Below are 23,292 nucleotides of genomic sequence, written 5' to 3'. Positions count from 1 at the left end.
GTGACCAGAGCACACGGCCACAGAAGCTGGCATCCTGGCTCTTCCAATGCTAGCTTCAGAGACTTGGATAAATTCTCCAGCTAGCCTGACACCCAATGTCCTCTTCTGTAAAGGATGCCACACCTTTCTGGTGTTGTTTCTAAAATTTATTAAGCGCAGACTCTGCAGCTATACTGTACAGTATAATAGCCACTGGCCACATGTGACTATTTAAATTCAAATTAATTAAAATTAAATTTAAACTTAAAATTCAGTTCTTCAGTTGCACTAGCCACATTTCAAGTGTTCAATAGCCACATGTAGCTACTGGCCACTGTATTAGACAGCACAGAAGATATTTTCATCATCACAGAAAGTCTACTGGACAGTGCTGCCCTACAGTCCAGTCTCTAAAGCTGCTCTGAATGGAGTCACATGCCAGCTCTGACAGCAGCTGTGTCACTTTTAACAAATGTCCTAACTGCTCTGTGCCTCAGTTTCCTTATCTTTACCTTGGGAGTGGTTAAAAATAGTATCTCTCTCACAGGGCTGTTGTTAGAATATACAGACAGCCCTAACTTAAGATGGTTCTACTTAATGACGTTTCCACTTTTATGGTGCAGACATGATACACATTCAGTAGAAACCATGCTTCTCCCACAATGCTGGGAAGTGGCTGTGAGCCACAACTCCCAGTCAGTCATGTATTTTCAACTTGGGACATTTTAAACTTATGATGGGTTTATCAAGTGCCTTATCATAAATCAAGAACTGCATATAAATCAGTTAAAATCATGGCGGGTACATAGTAAGTATCATATAAGTGACACTGTTATTTAGGTGAGGATTATCTAGGCTTGTTTAAGCACTATAATTTGCATCTCAGATATACAGCCATTTAATCTCTCAGTTTTTAGCCTCCCAAAAAGAGGCTCTTCTCTTTTGTGTGTGTGTCTGTGTGTGTGTGTCTATCTTTTTTCTGCTTGCAACAGAGGGACACCCAGAGTTCAGAATAATGAGGCTGTTTCAGTCCTGTAATGTGTCCCAAGAGGAGTTCACCCCTTTTTATTTGGAGATTTCTCAGTAAGTGAATAGAATGGGGACCCTGGCCAGACCCAAACCACAGGCAGTGAGGATCTACCAACTCTCACCTATGACAGGCAATACAAATTAAGCACGCTCAATACTAGGCTCTGAATGTGGAGGCTTATTTATTAAAATAATCTTCAGATGTCTAAATAGAAAATGCAGAGCCAGGTGTGGTGGCTCATGCCTGTAATCCCAGCAATTTGGGGGGTGGAGGTGAGTGGATCGCAAGGTCAGGAGTTCAAGACCAGCCAAGCCAACATAATGAAACCCCGTCTCTACTAAAAATACTAAAATTAGCCGGGCATGGTGGCACGTGCCTGTAGTCCCAGCTACTTGGGAGGCTGAGGCAAGAGAATCACTTGAATCCAGGAGGTGGAGATTGTGGTGAGCAGAGATCACACCACTGCACTCCAGCCTGGGCAAGAGAGCAAGACTCTATCTCAAAAAAAAAAAAAAAAGAAAGAAAGAAAGAAAGAAAATGCAGTTTAGCCCATCCCCTTTCCCAACCCTCTTGGTCCTGGAGAGACTGTGGTTCTTTGTTTTGTTTTGTTTTTGTTTTTGTTTTTGTTTTTGTTTCTTTTGAGATGGAGTTTCACTCTGGTTGCCCAGGCTGGAGTGCAATGGTGCAGTCTTGGGTCACTGCAACCTCTGGGGTTCAAGCGATTCTCCTGTCTCAGCCTCCTGAGTAGCTGGGATTACAGGCATGCGCCACCATTCCCAGTTAATTTTGTATTTTTATTAGAGACTGGGTTTCTCCATGTTGGTCAGGCTGGTCTCAAACTCCCAACCTCAGGTGATCTGCCCACCTCAGCCTCCCAAAGTGCTGGGATTACAGGTGTGAGCCACTGTGCCCGGTGGAGACTGTGCTTCTTAAAGACAGAGGGACCATGACCTCATCGATCTCTTTAACACAGAGCATAGTAAAATTGGCTCTCCTTGGGCTGATTCGAGACACCAGGCATCTTGGCCCTCTCTTCCAGAGGAGGCATAAAACAATAGTAGCAGGTCCAGCAGCCTGGCTTGGCACAGGGATTTTATGTCATCAATCTGAGCTTCAGATCTCAGAGAGAGTGACTGTCTCAGACAGGTCAACCCCACACGTGACTCAAAGAGCAAAGATGACCCAACAGTCCAGATAGACCTGAAAGTTTATAAGCCATCTAGCCCTCTGCCTGGAGGAATATTTTTATTCTTGTTCAAGTTTGTCGAGCAGAGTTTCCCATTTCTTTTTCAGGTTAAACTTCTTTTCCCCTTCTAGATCACTCTTTCAGCAAAGAGATTCCAGGCATCATGGCAAATTGGATTCTTGATGATGACTCACACTGTCGTCTGCATACTCACATCTAAATATCACTCTGTGATTTCATCAAGTAGTAGACACCATGTTAAGGACTGAAAATGTAGCAGCATTAAAAATCTTCTAAAGGACATGTCCTTCCAAACATCTTTTGAAATCTTCTTATACTAAAGAAGAAAAAATCAGAATAGCTTATTCCTAAAAGAATGATATGAGGTCACCGTCAACCTTGCATGTGGACATGCACACACAACCCACGGCTTTCACTGTTGTGAGACGAAATCCAAATCTTTTTGAGAAGGAGGACTTGAACAACACCGCTGAGTGCTTGAGATGGGCCAAGTGAGAGAGATGAAGGCTTGAAATATGTTCATTGGATTTAGCAAAATGGAAGCTGTTGACGACCTCAGCAAAAGGAGTTGTAGTGGCAAGGGATATGCAAGAGGCAGAATGGGGAAGGCCAATGGTTGACAAGCTGTGAGAGAGCGGACACAGTCCAGGAGAGAGTAGCTATAGTGTGGCCTGGTGCCGGTGGGTGCTTTTACTTGCTAGTTTTGTGAGATGGACCTGTTGAGGATAATTAAAATTCTTAGGACAGTCTATGAAATTAACACAATTAGTTGCCTCTGGGAGAGTCAATGAGAGGAGAAAGAAAAACAAGCTATTAGAAACCAATGTCACGAAACTGAGGTCTTTGCTTCAGGGGCAGATTCCATCTTTCCAGTAAGGATGTTGGCTCGAGCTTTGTGTAGCAACTGGGAGAATCCTGCCTCTTGGCTCCTGGTGATTCGATTCTGCTGTTTTAAAGCTGATTCTGTAACCAAGTAAAAGCTTTCCCTAGGCCTAAAAAATTGTATCTCCAAAGTGAAAAGAAAGCAAATGATAATGTAGGCAAATCTAATTCAGTGGAGGCTACAGACCCTAAAACAGTTCACCATAATGGAGACGCGTAGAAGCATAACTACAAAAACCGAGGACATTTCTGCATGGTCAGGAACAGGAGCATGCATGTTATTCTGGGAGATTCTGTGTTTTGTTTGGGGTTTTAGTTACGTAATTCCTTTCTGATTTTAAAGGAATAGATCCTGACCACAGAAAAGATAAAAATATTATGTTGGTGCAAGAGTAACTGTGGTTTTTTGCAATTTTAATTGCAATTACTCTTGCACCAGTCTAATAGATATCATTCCTAATCCCACCACTCATAGATTCCCCATTTTTAACATTTTACCATACTGCCTTTAGAAGAGAATAAAATTAAATCATATTTTTTGTTGCTGTAGTTGTTTTAATTTATCCTGAGTAATTTCTCATGTAATTACATATTACTTTTTTGGAGACAAGGTCTTGCTCTATCACCCAGGCTGGAGTAAAGTGGTGTGTAAATCACAGCTCACTGCAGCCTCAAACTCCTGGGCTCAAGCAATCCTCCTGTGTCAGCCTTCTAAGTAGCTAGGACTACAGGTGTGCCACGATGCCACCTTATTTTTTTTCTTTTGATAGAGATGGGGTCTTGCTATGCTGCCCAGGCTGGTCTTGAACTCCTGGCCTCAAGTGATCCTCCCACCTTGGCTTCCCAAAGTGCTGGGATTACAGGCGTGAACCACTGCACCTGGCCAATAAGTATTCTTTTTAAACAACATTTTAACAATTGCTTAATATTTTATTCTTTGAGTGCCTCATAATCCATTTAACTGTGTCACCATATTGAGAAATGTAGGTTGTCTCCAACTTTTACCACTGTGAGTAATATTGCAATTAATGCCCTTGAAATAAATCTTTTTCTGCACCTGATAATTTCCACATGATGTAGTTACTTTCCAAAAACATTTATATCAGTTTATATTCCCACTATCACTGTGTGGATGTATCCTTTCTTTGACGTCCCACTAGCAATGAGTATTTTTATTTTTTTAACCTTTGCCATGTCAATTAAGTGAAAACATCTCCTTTTCTTGGCATTTCCTTGAATATTAGTGATAACTGATATATTTTTACATATTATTGAATATTTATATTTGCATAAACAATTGTTCCTTGCCTGGCTCTATGAGGAATACATTCAAACTTAAAAGCTCTCAGTCTGGAAAAATTTTAACTCAACAGTTTAGAAGCAAGCACTAATCAGTTGAATAGCTTGAAGGCTGGATATTCATTTAAAAAGTCACCAAACAACATCTGGCATTCCTTTGTGAGCAAGGGCTGTTAGCATTGAAAGATGTTTTCCTAGCTTTCAGATTTCCTAACGGAAAGAGATGATGATAGGAAAGGAACCTGCCTCAGAGAAGAATTCTCTGGACCGTGGATCCAAAATGTACCCTGAGGGCCTGTGCAGCACCATCCTCAAAGGAGACACCAGAAGCTAGAAATGAACAGTGCACTCCTGGGCAATGCAAATCTCTATTTTTCCAAAATCGTTTTAAATTCCCACACTGTCAAAAGTCTCAACTATTTTCCTGCCAGATGAAAAAAAAAAAAAGGAGCAAGCTAAACATCAAAAATATACCTTTTATGTTGCATCCTCTATGATTTATGAGGTTTTCACTGCTCTGATTGGGTAAAAGACTGAGGTCTCCAAGGAGCTACATGAAACTTCTACATTGATAAGTGTAGCTCTAAACCTAACTAAATTTTAATATTTTAATATTATGGTAGTCCTCCCTTATTCACAATATTGCTTTCCATGGTTTCAGTTACGCATGGTCATCTGAGGTCCAAAAATATGAAATGGGAAATTCCGGAAACAAACAACTCATAAGTTTTAAATTGCATGCTGTTCTGAGTAGTATAATGAAATCTCATACCATCCCACTCTGTCCCACCCAGGACATGAATCATTCCTTTGTCCAAGGTATCCACACCATGTACTACCCCCCACCCCGCCACTTAGTCACTCGGTGGCCATCTCAGTTATCAGATCGACTGTACATTGTATTACAGGGCTTGTATTCAAGTCATCCTCATTTTACTTAATACTGGCCCCAAAGTACAATAGTAGTGATGCTAGAATACTGTTATAGTTATCCCATTTTAATATTATTGTTGTTAATCTCTTACTGTGCCTAATCTATTAATTAAACTTTATTATAGGTATGTACATATAGCAAAAAACTTAGTATATATAAGATTCAGTACTATACTCAGTTTCAGGCATGGGGGTCTTAGAATGTAGCCCCTGCAGATAAGGGGAAAATACTACATGATATTGTAGATTTTAAACTCGTGTTTCCCTTAACTTAATGAATATAAAAGGGTTTTTTAAATAGAGATAATTTATCTATAATTAGATACAAAATTCCTACCTTCAAGGAGTTTGCAGTCTAGAGGGGAGAGACAGACATGAAAATATAAACAAATATAAACAAAAAAATATAAACAAATAAATGTCAAATCAAGATAAATTACTCAAAACTAAGTGAATAAGTAAATAAATGAATAGATGGATATATAGATGATAGACATAGATAGATAGATGACTGATAGATACACAGGTAGATACCTAGATAGATGCACAGATAGATATATAGGTAGATAATGAGGAAAAGAGTACAAGAGACCACAGAGAGGCCAGGGCCACTTTTAGCTCAGGTGGTCCGGGAGGACCTATCTCTGCAAAGATGACATTTCAGCTGAGACTGGAAGCATGAAGGGTAAGTCATGCAAAGACCTGGGGCAAGAGATTCCAGATAGAGGAAACAAGTGCAAAGGCCCTGAGACAACAGAGAGCTTGATGTATTTCAAGAATGGAAAGGAAGTCAGTGTGGCTGAACCAAGAAGGAGGGTGGTAGGAGAGGAACTCAGAGATGAAATAGACATCAGATTATGTAGGGCCCTGGAGGACATTGTAAGGACCTTGGATTTCATTTCATTTGCAATACAAAACCATTGGAGGGCTTTAAGAAGAGATCCTAGCTCTCAAGTGTTTAACAATCTGCACAAGGCAATTGATGAATACATGGTGAGTTGAGGGTCCTATAGGAAATCAGAGAAGAGGAGGCTCAAGTGGTTAACACACATTTACTGACAGATGGGATATAAGCTGAGTCCCAAGGGAACATGGAAATGTGAATAGCTTCAGAGAAAAAGGTGAGGAAAACAGAAAGAGGAGCTAAGAAGTGAGAATCATTATAGTCAGCAGGGAGACTTCCTTGTATCACATTGGACGGTCACTCACTTCGTGTCCATCTCGCAGGCCAGCCTGAGAGCCCCTGGAAGGCAGGGGCTTTCTTTTTCTTCTTTTTGCCTCTACATTTTGCACACACAGTGCAGACATTAACTAAGAGCTCCATATTTATAGAAATTCACTGCAGATGGTGTGTATTGAGAGCAGTAAAGCTAAGAGTAGAGTGAGGCTGAGTGTGTTAGAGTCAGGCTTTATTGAGAACTGAAAATTTGTGGAGCATGTATAATAACCTATATTGACAAAATTAAAGTTCTATTTGTCCATTTATTGTATCACATGAAATGGCAGTTCCTGACATTTTGAAGGGTCTAGTTGGAATCATCTGACTTAAAATGCAGACTCTTTTAACAATAGAAATTTCCTTTGGGTACAATGAAATAAATCTCAAAGAGACAGGTGGCCAACCCTCCACAAGAGCAAAATCCAAAGTACAAGAGAAGCTTGGCTGTGGGTTAAGATACAGAGAATAGAGAAAACAAAAGTAATTTCAAATATAAGCTCCAAACCCAGAGGCACAAAGTCAGTCATCCAAATTGCAGTTATTGACTTAGGAGGAAGTATCTCAGATGGACAACTCTATTTAGCATATCCAGAGTGAGTAGCTGCAGGGATGCAACCACTTAAAGATTTTCCTACACAACCCTGGGGAAGCCAACTTATTAATACTAATGTGAACAAGTTCATTTAGGAGAGTCCTGCTAGAATTGGGCTTCTCCAGATCAGGATGAGGAAATTCCTATTGAGGCCAAATCTCTAGGAAGACTTTCAAGATTAGGTCATCTTTCTTCCCTCAAATCCTGCAAGAAAAAAAAATGTTTAGAAGGACCACGACCACATAGACAACTAGGCAAATGCCTAATTCTCCTCTGGAGATTATCCCAAGCCTGGGATAACATTATATGCAGAAAATATAGGCTGCTCCATTCACCTTTTTAAATACACAGCAGTAGGGAAAGCACTGGCTTGGAGATCAGGACACCTGCCATCACTTGGGCATGGCCTCATATAAGCCACTTCAGTGCTCAGGCTCTGAAGATGCTCCTCTGAAAGCAGTTGAGTGAATGACTCTATCATCAGTATTCTTGACAGACAGGTACATGTAGTTTGGGTTAAGTTTTTGTTTAATTAGGGACAGAATTTTTCCAAAAGCATATAATTGCTCAGCGGAGTGTTTTCAGGAAAAGAGAGATGAGAGAGGTGGCAGTTTGTCATAGAGAACAGAAATATGAAGAGAGACATGTCTAAGATAAGAGTGGTTCTTAGAAGATGGAATAATGTTCCCCAGAGAGGTCCATGTTCTAATCTTCAGACTTTGTGACTATGACAAAGGGGACTCTGCAGAGGTGACTAAGTTAAGAATCTTGAGATGAGGAGATTATCCTGGATTACAGAGTAGATTTGATATAATTACAACGATCCTTAGAAGAGGGAAGCAGGGGAACAGAGAGGAGAGAAGATACTATTTTGCTGGTTTTGAAGAAGGAAAGAATCACAAGTCAAGGAATGCAAGTGACCTCTAAATTCTAGAAGCTGGAAAAGGCAAGGAAATAGATTGTCCCTGGAACTTTCAGAAGGTACACAGCCCCGCAGACTCAGAGCTGCAAAATATCAAATCTGTCGTTTTTGGCCACTACATTTTTAGCCATTTGTTACAGCAGCCAGAGGGACCTAATACAAGAGGGAGTTCTGTGTGGTATGTGATAGCATTTCTCTATTTTACCAGAAAGGTAAAATACCATTTCCTTCAGTATCTTAGGAGTCCAGGTAGTGTTCTGCCTTGGGTGTAAGGACATGCTGAGATGGGCATCCAGCCAGAGTGGGTGCAGATTGTCTTCTGGGGGCTCAGATTACACATGGCATGAAGGTGCCAGGCTGGATGATCTCAAATACAAATATTTTATGATCTCATCATTTCAGAATGGCCTCTACAATCACATTTGGGATGAGGAGACCAGAATTTTTGTGCAAAAAGCCACCTTACACATCTCTCATCAGTACACTTTGCAACTATAGTGTTGCATTAAAAAGTCCTTATCAACATTTTCTAAATGAGAAAATAGAAACCTTAGCAAGCTGTGGCTTACTGAAGTCTCACCCGTAACTTGTCCTACAGGACTGGGACAAAACCTCCAGTCTCCTGATTCATGAGTACAGAGTATTCACACTATACTCATGGTATGATAGTGTGCTCTCACCTTTCACAGTGTTAATTTTGGAAATCTGCATGTATTTAGAAATGACCTATGGGCCCATCATACTTCCCAATAACTTTTGTATGCACTTAAACTCCAAGTAACTGGAAGGCTTGGGAAATATGTTCTAACTAATTAACTTTTCTGGCTAATCAAATGTGAACCAGAAAAAATATTGCTATATCAGTCTTCCATTCAAAGTTTTTCTAAACTTTAATGGTTCACTCTTCTTCTTTGGCAAGCAAAGCATTGCAAACAGCTTATGATCTACTTCTGCTAATTACCAAGTCTCTTACGGTCTCTTAGCTATGTTTGGGGCATTGGTCACATTTTCAATGCCTACACTTACGGGTTGCTTTGTGGTTTCCAACTGCATCCACAAGCATCATCTCATTAAATCCTCATGACAGGTTTACAAGGTAACTATTATTTCTCCTGTATTTCAGATAATAAAACTGACGCTCAGGGATTTTAAGATACAAACCCAAGGTCACACAGCAGAGTTAAAGCCCAGACCTCCACTGGCCATCAGAGAAATGCAAATCAAAACCACAATGAGATACCATCTCACACCAGTTAGAATGGTGATCATTAAAAAGTCAGGGAACAACAGGTGCTGGAGAGGATGTGGAGAAATAGGAACACTTTTACACTGTTGGTGGGACTGTAAACTAGTTCAACCATTGTGGAAGAAAGTGTGGCAATTCCTCAAGGATCTAGAACTAGAAATACCATTTGACCCAGCCATCCCATTACTGGGTATATACCCAAAGGATTATAAATCATGCTGCTATAAAGACACATGCACACGTATGTTTATTGCGACACTATTCACAATAGAAAAGACTTGGAACCAACCCAAATGTCCAACAATGATAGAATGGATTAAGAAAATGTGGCACATATACACCATGGAATACTATGCAGCCATAAAAAATGATGAGTTCATGTCCTTTGTAGGGACATGGATGAAGCTGGAAACCATCATTCTCAGCAAACTATCGCAAGGACAAAAAACCAAACACTGCATGTTCTCACTCATAGGTGGGAATTGAACAATGAGAACACTTGGACACAGGAAGGGGAACATCACACACTGGGGCCTGTTGTGGGGTGGGGGGAGGGGGGAGGGATAGCATTAGGAGATATACCTAATGTAAATGATGAGTTAATGGGTGCAGCACACCAACATGGCACACGTATACATATGTAACAAACCTGCACTGTACCCTAAAACTTAAAGTATAATTTTAAAAAAAAAGGCCAGACCTCAGTGTTCTGACTTCAAACCCAGTATCTCTGTAGACACAGGGGGTATGGTTGATTTCCTGAATCTATCTCAGCCGTCTAATATATCCATGTATCAGTCAGGATCCCAGCAGGAAGCATGTGGCACACTCAAGTCTGGTATTTTGAGGAAAGTTAGTGAAAAGAACTGTTAATATATATAAAGATGAGGGCAGTGGGTAGAGAAATCATGAGGCAAAATGCAGTTCCAAGGGCTAGAAACATGAGTACCACCCACTGCCTGAAATGACAGGGGGATAAAGAAAGAGTTATCAGAACCAGAGAGAGATAGGGCTATGTGGAGAGGGCCACCTAGCTGGAGTCACAGCCAACCCACAGTGACCTGGCAAAGGGAAGCTAGGGATAAACACCTGGCCTCCCTGTCTTCCATCCTCCTGATCACCCGCTGGTGCCTCCCATTGACCAATCCAACCAGAGGGCAAGGGAGCCTGTCAGCGCCCCAGGACATAGCCAGTGGGCTGCTGGGTGGGTCTGGAAGGACAAGCAGAGGACATTCGCACTCCCTGAAGCTGCCTTGTGCCTAAATTCCTGATATTCTTGGATTACAGTAATTTCTTTTATGGCCATAACAGCTACCATTGAACTAAACACACACTAGGAACTCATTAAATACTTTTGCAATGATTAATACAAATTCTTAAATCTTCTATGGTGGCATAGAAGGATTAACTGGTTTTTGGTATTATTTGTCCCTTCTAACAGAGAGGTTTCCCAGTAATATCTGATTAATGAAGTTTTTCATTTCCTGAACTCTGGTTTTGTTACTATTATCTTATATACAATGAATAACACATGACACCAAGCAGAGACCTGAGACCCTGACCTGGGAGACCCTGATCCATGGGAGAAGAGTGGAAGGTGATGTCAGACTGTGGCCACACATGCAAGGACACCTAGCCCCAAGCAAAGACCTGAGGCACCGGACCTGAGGTCCATGGAAAAGGAGAGGAGAAGGCAATGTCAAACTGTGATACCCTCCCTGACTGGGGCATCGAAGGAGAAACATGGTGTCTCAATGCTGAGTAAGCGATCTCTGAACAAGCCTCTCCTTGCTTCTCCAAGTAGATGCTCTTGAGAGTGTTTTCACCACAGTTTCCAACAAATATATACACAGAGAGTATTCACAACCCTGGAGTGTTGACAAACAGGGGAGCAGAATGGGAAACTATTTGTGTAAGTAGAAATATTGTTCCAGACCAGGTAAAAATCAATTGTTTTCATAAGATTTTTTTAAAAGAATTATTTCAAGCAAACAGAATTAAACAGGTTTATCTTTATTTTGTTCTGCTTGGTGTTGGAAGCAGATGAATTTTTAATTTACCTATTTACGGGCAATCATTATTTATATCTTCAAAGAATTAATTGTGGAAGTACAGGAATGAACACATCAGAGTCTTAAGTTTCCACCTCAGATATACAGATACCTGCCCATTTCAGAGAAAACAGCCTCAGAAGCAAAATATAATTGCTTTGCCTAGTGCATAGTAAGGGATCGGTGATATATCATCAAAACTGTTTACATCCTCCTTTATAAGAAAAGTGCACAACTTCATCCTGTGCCTTGTGACTCACCTGCCTTCTATGGGAGGAGGACACTTCTCACCCCACTTACTTTGGGCTTGGTCATATGACTTACTGTAGTTAATGGAAAGTCAATGGAACTGCCAGTTCCCAGCAGAAGCAGTAGAGACATTTTACATTTCCACCAGTTGTGCCACAAAAGAGCAGCATGCATCAGATAGGGATTGCTCCTTCAGCCTGAATCCTGGAATAAGAAGGCGTGTGGAGTAGACCCCCAGTCCAGATTGGGGGAAAGATCTGAAGCCGATGCACTGTCTGGAGTAGAGCCACAGCAAGAGATAAATATCACCATTGTAATATTCAAATTTGGGGTTGTTACTACAGCAAAAGCTGATTAATACACTCAATAACTTTTTAGAAACAAACAAGCAAAAAAAAACCAACAAGCTTTGAAAAGGAAGCTTAATTGGTGCAATCTTATTTGCATAGCTAAAATATGCAGTCCTTATAGATTCATACTCCCATTTAAAGATATTCCAAGTAAAACGAAGTTGGCTGTGTCTGAGACTCCACATACAATATAAACAAGCTAGCACATCATTAAATAATATGGTAGGTGATCAAAAAATATTTGAAGTGGATTTGATCAAACACTTAGCAAAGATACAACTGAAAAAATTAGCAATCTGAAAATTAGGAACCCTGGTTTTAAAGCCAATCATACATCTGAGTGAATTTGTCAGGCACCAACATTGCATGATTTAAGAGGCACGTGCTTGTGCACGTGTGTGTGCACGCACACACACACACTACACACACACACACACACACACAGGGCCACATGGATCAAAAACATCTCCCTTACCACTCTGTCATGGTCCAAAACTGTCAACCATGATAAGGTGCTGCCTGTTCAAGAAGTACAAATCAGAATGTGGTTGATCTAGAAGCTATAACATGTGAGGCACTGTTGATCACAGAAGAAATGGAAGATGTTTAGTCTAGGAAAGATAAGACTCCAAGATATATGTTAGTTGCTATCAAAAACTTGAAGACTTATCCCATAAGCAGATTAACTCTAATCTGTGTAGATACAGAGAGCAAAACTGCAGACAACAGAAGAGAGTTACTGGGACACACATCTCATTTCAGTTTACTAGGATGTTCTGGCAGAGCTGAGCAGATCCTGGGATTAAGACACATCTGGCCTGTACCTGGCCACGCAGTATAAAGTCAGAGCGGCTGACATGCAAGCACATCCCCAGTTGTGGTGCAAACATAAAGCCATATCTGGTGAGCTTCGAAGGAGTAGAGGAGCAACAGAAGCAAGGGCTTCAGGAGAGGATCCACCATCAAAGCTTATGCTAGCTGAGTGAGCCAGAGTAAGCCACAGGCATAAAAGTCAGAAGGGGATCATATTTTCAGGGATAGGGTGGAAACTGAAGGTGAACCTACCACGGTCTAGCCATCCCAAAGGTATGTGTGCATCTCGGGGAAAAAAGTCAAAAGTATAGAGGAATGAGAGGAGGCATAACATCCAAAGGCCTAAGCAAATCTGCTGAAGGTCCCCTTTAGATAAAGGGAAAGAGGAAAGCCGTTCTCCACAAGTTTGAGAAAGGTAAATAAGAATCCCTTGGCGTGGAAGTACCAGGGTGTACCGTCTGCAGCCAGGAGAAACCCAGGGGAGGTTCAACAGAAAAAAGCCCTGATTAAGGACTTGCCATCAGGCCAAGGGCCCTCTGAGAGCTGCCTAGGAAGGTGAAGGTGGTGGGAAGGGTGTCAGCAGCAGGGAAAAACAACAACAATAAACACCTACACCTGGTCAGGGCCACAGCAGGGTGATGCTAGCTAACGCTCCCACAGCATGCACTATATGCCAGGCACGGTACTAAAAGCTCCACAAGTATTAGCTCTTCCACTCCTCACCACAACCCTGTGAGCTAGGTACCACTGTGATCCCATTTTACAGATGGCAAAACTGACGCATAGTGAGGTTCGCCCAAGGTAACTTAGTTAGCAAAGGCAGAGCCAGAATTTGCATGCAGGGAACCTGTTTCCTGAATTGTGTTCTTAACCCAGAGCCAGGAGCTCAGCCCAGAGGAAGAAAAGCAGGGAGGTGGTGAGAGGGTTAGCCAAGACCTGGATACGGGAGTGGGCAGAGATCTCAGAGGGGTCCTCAGATCCCACAGTCACCAGGTGGGGCTCAGAAAACCAGGCAACATTTACTCTAACTGCAGACTCATTTTTCCTGGGAACATTTATTAAAAGAATTTTGTAGCAATCCTAACTGTCCCACCACGTGAAAGGGCTGCTTCTATCAGCCAATGTTCCCTGCTGCCCAGATGTTCCAGAAAAAGCTGGACAACTACTCGTCGAGTGTGTCATGAGGGATTTTTGTAGTCCCTTAGCATATTTGCAAAATCAGGCAGGAATGATTATTGGCTGTTTACTGTTTTGTTAGCCTTCGTTTCCTTCCTCTCCTCACCTCCAAAGGCAGTCTCTAGCCTAATTCGATAATCCTACTCATTCAGTGAACTACTAAACTGTAATTATTTGCATCCTGAAACAAACCTGCTTTTATCGTCATTATCCTTGGAGCCCACTGAACCCTTGAGCATGCCAGCAAGCACCACAATGATGACTCTCTTCTCCCAGAGGCCCTGTAAGCCTTCCTTAGTTATAGCTGTGAAGTATTTTGAGAAACCTGAATTAAAGTGCTAGAGAAAGCACAACACACATTTATTGCTCATCTTGGAAAGACAACAGCAGTGAGCTTCCAAAACTATCTGTGATTAACATAATCTGGGGGTAATGAATATGGATATTGCCAATAGTCACCTAGAAGCATGTTTTCTTTTGTACATTTTGTTCTCTCCAGTAAATTTCCTACCAAGAAAGGAAACGGTCCCAACTCCCTGTTTGCATCGATAAAGCAAGCACTCAGGGGAATTGCGTGAAGAGAATAGGACCAGGGGGCATTCTTGCCACCCTCAACCTTTGCTTTTGGTTGATTCTCCACATTTTCAATACGGTTTCTAATCATCAGGAATACGAAGTGCAAATAGAAGCCATCACTTGCATAAACAGACTGGTTTGTTTCTCGGTGTCCTTGTGACAGTTTCTGATGAAGGCTGAACAGGACAAGTAGGCCGGGAGATATCTCCAGACAGTGCCGCCTCCATAGTCATCGCCACTGAGGAGAGCTGTTAAGAGGCCCCATGACCGGCCCAGGGAAGGAACCCGGAAGTACCTGTCAGACTAGTGGCCTCCTGTGGAAAACAGCAATATCTGGTTTTCCACATGGAGCACTTGTCATTGTGCCTGGCATGGGGTAGGGAACCTCAATTCTGCTGTGCTAGCATAAGCTGGGGCATTTAAAGAACCCCTGTATATAAGCCATACTTCAGGCAAATTACATTTGAATTTTTGGGATGGGGCACAGGCACCAGCGTTTCTGAAAGATCCTTGGGTATTTCCAATGTGCATCCAAGATGGAGAGCCACTGCCAAGGGGTCTCAAGACGGGAAACCCATTCACCACCCCTCAAAAAGCGGGCATGAAGCCCACCTGTATTTACCACAGCCACAACCTGCCTCAGGGCCTCTCTCCTCGATTCCAGCAGCACACAGCTTGTGAGGTTCTCCTGGAGCTGGCTGACAATTTTTCTCCTTCCTGCATAGTGTCCTGTGTGCAGGCACTGCCCTGGCTGCAGAGTCCCACTGGCTTGTAGATCTCTGCTTACTTGTCGGCCTCCCCCCTCCCGCAGGTCCACACCTTTTTACATCCATCCCGGGCTACTTTAAAGGATCCCAGGGCCCAAGATTCTGCCGCAGCTACAATGAGCTTTTAGAAAAGTAAGTCATCTCATATTGCTCACCTGAATAAAAGCCTCCAAGGGCTTCTCACTGCACTGAATATCACAATCACACCCCTTTTATCTTGGCTGACCAGCCCCTTGGCAGTCTGACTTCTGTGCATCTCAAGCAAGAGAGCCCCACGGAGCCCAGGGCCAAGCTCTGGCTCGGGTGACTTTGGGTAAGTGACTGCCCCTCTCCCGGCCTACTTTGCCTCATCTGTAAGGCAGATATGTTGTGAGGATTTAATTAGTCGACACGACACTCAAATCCTCCTCCTTACCCCATACCAGTCTCACTTAGATCCCAGCAGATGCAACACCCACTCTATCCTCTTGAACCACAATGTGAGGAGAATTTCCCTGACGTCGGGTACAACTGGCTTCTTTGCATCACTCAGGAGCCAATGCCATGTCCACAGAGACCTTCCCACCCCTTTATCACCCCCACTTTATTTCCTCTAAGCCTGTACTAGTTTGCTAGGGCTGCCATAACAAAGCATTGTGTTGGTGCAAAAGTAATTGCGGTTTTTGCAATTTGTGCTTTCCTGCAATTACTTTTGTGCCAACCTAATACCATGGACCAGGTGGCTTAAGCAATAGAAATGTATTGTCTCAGCATTCTGGAGTCTAGAAATCCAAGACTAAGGTGTCAGCAGGGTTGGCTTCTTAGGGCTATGAGGAAGAATCTGTTCCCTGCCTCTTTTCTAGCTTCTGGTGGTTTCGTGGTAATCTGAGGCATCCCTTTGCTTGTAGAGGCATCACCCCCATGTCTGTTCTCCCTGTGTGTGTGACTTTGTTTACAAATTTCCCCTTTTTATAAGAACATCAGTCATATGGACTAAGAGCCCACTCTACTTTTGTACCACCTCCCCCCAACTAATTATATCTATAATGATATTATTTCCATATAAGGTCACATTCTGAGGTGTGGTGGCTAGGACTCCAACATTCTAATCTGGGGGGCCATGATTCAGCCCATAACACAGTCTGTATCCCTCTCTGAAACTGACTGATTTTATTTGTCAGCCTGTGTATTGCCTCCTCCCCAAACATCAGCACCATGACAGCAGGACCTTGAATGTCTCATTTGCCACAGCAACTGCTACATAAGGCTGGGCTGACACAAAGAAGATGCTTTGTATAGTTTCTTGAATGGATGAATTAAAACTAAAGCAACAGGCCAATTTTCTGAATAAAAACACTGAAGCCAAAATAGTGAAGCTACTACTCAGTTATTAAAAATGATGTTTCTATAACTGTTGATATGGGAAAACATTCTAACATATTGTTAAGCAAAACAAGAAAGTTTCAAATCAGAATAAATGATATAACATTTATAAAACATACATACACATATATATATGTCCATTCAAATAGGTGTGTAGTTACATAGAAAAGGGTCTGAAAGAATATAAATCAAGTTGTAGCTAGCTGGGTGGTATTTTATTTACTCATGTGGCTTTCTATTGTTTATATTGTCTGACTTTTCTGCAATAGATATGCGATGTTTGTGTAAAAAGAGAAATAATAAAAGCCAAGCTTTTCAGGGAAAAACAAAAGTAAACCCTCTCACTTGCAGTATGATTTGGGTGTCCACTATCTCTCATCCCAGGCTGCAAGCTCCATGGGAGCAGGGACTATGTCTTCACATCTACAAGCCTCACGCCATGCTTGGCACATAACAGGTGTTCCTTATATGCTGGCTGGGTGGAAATAAATAGATACGTGGATTCATGTCCCCACAAGACCTCAACCAAAGCAGTTGTTCTAGCGGCCTTCCCAGTAAGCATATGGTATATTTTCTTGCCAATACAAAAATCTTTAGAAGAAGAAAGAGGACAGGAGGAAGGGGACGTGGAAGGGAGGAATGCAGACACTCTAGCCTGTTAAATATCTCTGGCATGTCATCCAACTATAGTGATAACTAAGGTGTTGTCAAGAATAAAAACACAGCACGAAGCAACACTGTCAAAGCTAGGAAAAAATTAAATCAGAAAGGCTGTCACCCAAACCTGTGAACCAAACAGCCACATTTCACCTGATTCTTCTAATTAGTGTTTGAAAAGCCTTTCAAAGCAGACAAGTGCTACATTAAGTGCTTAGTATTCATTAATACTATGAGTAGATGAGGTAGGCAGGTACTTACTGATTATATAAATGTCCTGAGCTTGTCAGTACAGTATTTGGAATCAACGTCTGGCTATACTTCAAAAATTCTATACATTTATGAGTCTTATAAATTTTATGCAGTTTTTATAAATGTTCTCCAGCTTCTGGCTTCCAAAGAAAGTAGCTTCATATATTTGCAGTTCCTAAGTTACTAAACTTTAGAAATTACCTAACACTGTAGTTCTCAACTCTATCAGCTCCAACACCCCTTTTTATAATAAATACTTTGTCATACCTCCTTTTAGTATCCTGAAGTGAAATTATTGATCATCTACCTATATACAACATATTTTAGTGTGTAAATACCCAGGCATATCCAAATGACGGTGTCAGATGCTTGCACTATGTGAAAAATGACCACAAATGTGCCAGTTCCAGATGGCAGGCTGTTCCAGGGTGCGGCATGAGAAATGCAATACCGCGGGTGGCATTCCCATGGGGTCCTTTGTTTTCTGAAAGGGCAAACAACTCCTCTTAAGTTCCAAACTAAATACATTATAATCTTCCTTTGATTTATTCTATAGTGGTATTCCTGGAAAATTCAATTTACTTGTATATTAAGGCTATCCAAAATATCCTATGAGTTTATATGTAAAAGAGAGTGAGTTGCCAGGCTCAGATCATCATAACCAGGATTTTTATCTACAGGAATGTCAAGCAAAATATCTAAAAGTTGTGTGACAACATCCTACACATCTCACATCTCAGGGTCCCCCCAGATGCCAGGAGTACTCCCCACCATTCCAATGTTTGAGAGTAAAAAAAAATTCCCAAAACATTTTTTATTTCATTTGGAAGCCAAGTGTCAAAATAACCCATGGGGTGGCATGGCCCCTCTTGAGACTCATGGATCTAATTTTACATTTTTATGTTAAAAAAAAATGTAGATATCGTGTCCCCTTGAAATATGCCCAAGAATCACAGACCAAGTGTTGGCAAAGTAAGAGGTAGTTAGAGTTGAGATGGATGAGCACTTTCCATACGCCAGGTATTTTCTTAAGCTCCTTCTGGACGTCACTCATCTAATCTTGACATCAACACTAGGAGAGAGACTTTATTGTCCCATTGGACAGTTGAGACTGAAACACAGACATGGCTTACCCAAGACCACAAAGCGGGTAAGTGGCAGAGCTCTAACTCAGACCATCCTCATCAGGATGACTGTGCAACACAATGTACGTGCTGACAGTCCTTTAGAACTGGAGAGAAGAGCAAGGAGAGTGGAACCCTTCCATGTTATGAGCACACAGGTAGACCAGTTCTACCAGTTCAGGACATTAACCTCCAACCATCCCTCCAAGTCAAGGTTTGTTTCTCACTCGGTCTCATCTTCTGCTCTCTTGTGTTTTTCCTGCAGACATTCATGCCCAGGAGAAGGCTGCACTGGGTCCCTCTGGACCTTTCCTAAAAGGGAGATCCCTGTTCACTAGATGAGTTCCAGAACCATCCGCTAAGGCTTTGTAGCCCCCTTCCATCGGCTGACCTTCACTGCATCCCCTATCGCTCAAGATGAGTGGCTTCTTCACCTCACTGGACCCCCGGCGGGTGCAGTGGGGGGCTGCCTGGTATGCAATGCACTCCAGGATCCTACGCACCAAACCAGTGGAGTCCATGCTAGAGGGAACTGGGGCCACCACAGCACATGGAACTAAGCTAGCCCAGGTACTCACCACAGTGGACCTCATCTCTCTTGGCGTTGGCAGCTGTGTGGGCACTGGCATGTATGTGGTCTCTGGCCTGGTGGCCAAGGAAATGGCAGGACCCGGTGTCATTGTGTCCTTCATCATTGCAGCCGTCGCATCCATATTATCAGGTAAGTGTCTCCATGCAGGGAAGTACTGTGGAAAGTGTGCTTACCAGCCTAGTCACTGTTCATCCCCCTTGTCCAGAGTATTTAGTGGTGAGATGTATGAAGTGGCAGAAAAGTGGATCATCATACTCTTTTTTGCCTTGACTGCTAGGGAAGTTAGGGCCAGGTTTTGACTTAATTATAGTAGCTTCCTTTTTTCTTTTCTTTTCTTTTTCTTTCTTTTTTTTTTTTGAGATGGAGTCTTGCTCTGTTGCCCAGACTGGAGTGCAGTGGCATGATCTCAGCTCACTGCAACCTCCACCTCCTGGGTTCAAGCAATTCTCCTGCTTCAGCCTTCTGACTAGCTGGGATTATAGGCGCCGGCCACCACGCCCGGCTAATTTTTGTATTTTTAGTAGAGACGGGGTTTCACCATTTTGGCCAGGCTGGTCTCAAACTCCTGACCTCGACTAATCCACCTGCCTCGGCCTCCCAAAGTGCTGGAATTACAGGCATGAGCCACCGCGCCTGGCCTTCTTTTTTGTTGTTGTTTTTTGTTTTCTGGGGTTTTTTTTTTTTTTTTTTTTAAACAGAGTCTTGCTCAGTCGCCCAGACTGGAGTGCAATAGCTCGATCTCGGCTCACTGCAACCTCCACCACCCGGGTTCAAGCGATTCTTCTGCCTCAGCCTCCTCAGTAGCTGTGATTAAAGGTGCGTACCACCACGCCTGGCTAATTTTTGTACTTGTAGTAGAGACAGGGTTTCACAATGTTGGCCAGGCTGCTGTCGTACTCCCGACCCCGCACTTCAGGAGCCTGAGGTGATCCGCCCGTCTTGGTCTGCGAAAGTGCTGGGATTATAGGCGTGAGCCTCTGCTCCCGGCCTATTTTTTCAATACAGAGAATTATTCTGGTTCTCACACATCTCCCAGCTTCTCATTCCCTGTCATGTTCTAATGGGTCTGTTTTTATTTTAACTCTCCTTTACACCGGAAGATAGGTCAGTCCTCTTGAGGGAGAGGGGAAGGATACGGCCAAGATATAAATAATAAAGATAGGCGGAGCAGCAAAATGACAAGTCAGTAAATCTGATATGATTGGGATTTGATAAACTCAAACTGGCATCGAGCCCCCAAGGAGAAGGAAGCCAGGCCAGGAGATTTAAAGCCCTTGTGAGAATCACAGTGCGCCATCTGCCACAAACACCTCCACAGATTTATAGTCCACAGAGACAGGTCCACTAGCAGCTCCTTGTCTCCCCTTGAGAAAGAATCATAAAACTCATTTTTTAAAATAAAGTGCCAGGACTCACATGCCAATACTTTGTAAAAATGGCTTTCCTGTTGCCTTGTCCTCTTCCTTCCTTTTCTCTTGAGTAGCATTCTACAATATCTTCCCAGAATTGCTGGAGTAGGCCAATGGACAACTTGAGAAAGGAAAACCTCCGGCTTTTTGCAAAAGCATGAGCCTTTTCTGGGTTTTAGGGTGGCAGATCATGTGGGCCAACCCATGTACTGACAGTGAATGTCTTGGTCTCTTCAAATATTTCAGGAGAAGTGGGAATTCTAACTTATATTGGGAATTCTGTGTACCAATGCGTGCCATCATAAGAAAAGCATTACATTAATATCATACATGTAGAATAAATAGTGCTCACGTAGGACACAAAGACAGACTACAAGCATGCAACCAGAAAGCGTACTGGTTTGTATTTAACGTCTCTTTAATTTGATAAGGAAAATAAGCTGAGTTTATTAACCTCCTGTCATGTCTTCTCTTTCCTGTTGGTTTTACCATTTATCCCCTTCTCCTGAAGTCATCCCCTGATAAGCATGAATACCCTAATAGTTGAGGTTTCTTCAGAATTGAGGGGTTTTCTCTCTTACTGATGAAAATAAATTATTCACATGCAAGAATTTTGGGAATACTTGCAATTCTATTAATGTGATAGCAATTACCTCCAAACTTTTTTGACAGAGAAATTGACTCACCATGAGTTTCCAGATCTAAACATGTTATCATGTGAAACAGAATGTTGACAGTAGGACAAAAGGCAGCCATATACCCAGAGGGTTCCACAGAAGGCACAGGGACAGTGCATCAGATTAATGAAGACTACACAGTTTTCAATAGATCTCATCCTATTTTGACCCAGTCTCTCAGACCACAGTGATTTTTGTGAATGAAGTACCTGTGTCTTATTCTTCACAGGATACATTACATCTGGAAACCAGAGCCTGCCACCTACCCCCATCACAGTGCTCATGGGCAGTATATAATCTAGACTTTTCCACTGCTCACATGGAGAGCCTGAGATTGGCCCAGCCTGTGTTATGCTGGAGCCAGCTCACACCAGCTGCCAAGAGTACTGATTGTGCATACCTCTTTCCAGCTTTACATTCAATGATGTCATGCTGTTAACTTGGAATCAGCTATGGAGGGACTATGTGTTTGTTGTGTTACTGTTGTTCAGCGAGTCAGCTGTTAAACCTTTACCAGCACATCACTAGCCCACCTCCACTAAGGACCCTGGTCCTGCCCAGTAATTGAGGCCTTCACCACAGCACCAAGCACAAGAAGAAAAAACCCTACCTCTCCCCAAAACAGGATTCCTCCTCTCCACATATAGCCCCATCCATAACACTTCTCTATACTGTATGACTGACTTATCTAGCCACTGAGGCCATTTGGAATCCCCCCAGAGCCCCTAGTCAGGCCAGGACCAAAATATCATAACTTATGCCAATGTTAGCATATTTATAGCAGGTTTCTTCAAGCAGGCCTCTCACTCTTATGATTGTTGGTCACTAAACTAAAGAAAGTGCTGCTCCAGTGTCTTCTTTCCACTTTCACATCATCATCCCCATATCGCTTCACCTTTGGCAAAACTTCCCACTGCTTCTCCATACAACAATAATCAAACTCCCCTATATCTTCATCCTTTTAAATACATGGTCCTTTTCTCCTTCTGGTCTTAATTAAAACCTGGCTCATCTGAGGGTGAGTCCAGTCTCCACAACTGCGCATTTATCTCCAGCAATAATTGCTGCTTAGTTGCAAGAATGAAGTAAAGAGAAAGTTGAGATTAACTTAGATTTAACTTTTTCCAAGCAGAGGGAGAAAAAAGTAATGGGGTTAAGAGTATTTTCAAAGGAAGACTAAACTGTGCTGAATCACATAATCTAGGCTGAATAAGAAGGGAAGTGAAAACACAAGAGTGACGATGACTCATGAAAAGTGGTAGAATTGGTAGAAATTGGAATTGTCAATCAGGTCAAGATATCATTGCAATAAAAATACTGGGAAAGTGAGATAGAAAGCTAGGAAGTGATGGAAATGATAAAGAGTGGGATGTTTGAAATAAAGATTTCAGAAGTAGTATAGCAATCAATAACATTCAGTTTAGACTTGAAGCCTGGTTCAGCCACTGACTAGCTGTGAGACCTTGAGTAAGTTCCATAATTTCTCTGAACATCAGTTTCTCCACTTTAAAAATAATAATACCTACTTCAAAGGATTGTTGTCAAGACTAAAGGAGATGCATATTAATTGCCTGGTACATTGCCGAGCACATAGCACTAAATAAGTGGTTATTATTATTTTGTGCCAAACCCTAAATTAGGTGCTTTCCAGAGAGTGTAACCCTTAAAACTCTTTATCTCTTTAAAGTAGGTCTTATTATCTCCAATTTCACATACGTGGAAAATATGTAAACCGAAGTTTAAATGACAGAACCCACATTCAAATCTGTTGATAGATAGATTGAGAGATAATGTCAACAGCTCTCAACCCTGGCTATGGGTTTAAATCACTTGGGAATTTTTTTTCCGTAATAATGAAAAATGGATTTTGGAGTTCAGTTTTATTGAGTTATAATTACATATCATAAGATGCATCCTTTTTTATATAC

The 23,292-nt window shown here is 42.1% G+C and overlaps 1 protein-coding gene across 3 annotated transcripts in view; it reads left to right on the top strand.

The window, feature by feature from the left end:
• The window catches only part of SLC7A14 (solute carrier family 7 member 14), a 135,863-nt gene that overhangs the window by 44,665 nt on the left and 67,906 nt on the right, over positions 1 to 23,292 (top strand). For 2 of the 3 annotated variants that reach the window (XM_063621613.1, XM_063621616.1), the window contains exon 2: positions 18,952 to 19,407. In XM_063621613.1, coding sequence (XP_063477683.1) covers positions 19,104 to 19,407 — 304 coding nt within the window. In that variant the 5' untranslated portion in view covers positions 18,952 to 19,103. Of the gene's footprint in view, positions 1 to 13,740; positions 19,408 to 23,292 lie in introns of those variants that run through there. The other variant, XM_063621614.1, reaches the window with a different exon arrangement.

This window comes from Symphalangus syndactylus, chromosome 17, assembly GCF_028878055.3.
Source record: "Symphalangus syndactylus isolate Jambi chromosome 17, NHGRI_mSymSyn1-v2.1_pri, whole genome shotgun sequence".
NCBI classification, from domain to species: domain Eukaryota; kingdom Metazoa; phylum Chordata; class Mammalia; order Primates; family Hylobatidae; genus Symphalangus; species Symphalangus syndactylus.
This window is presented reverse-complemented; position numbering and strand designations above follow the sequence as displayed.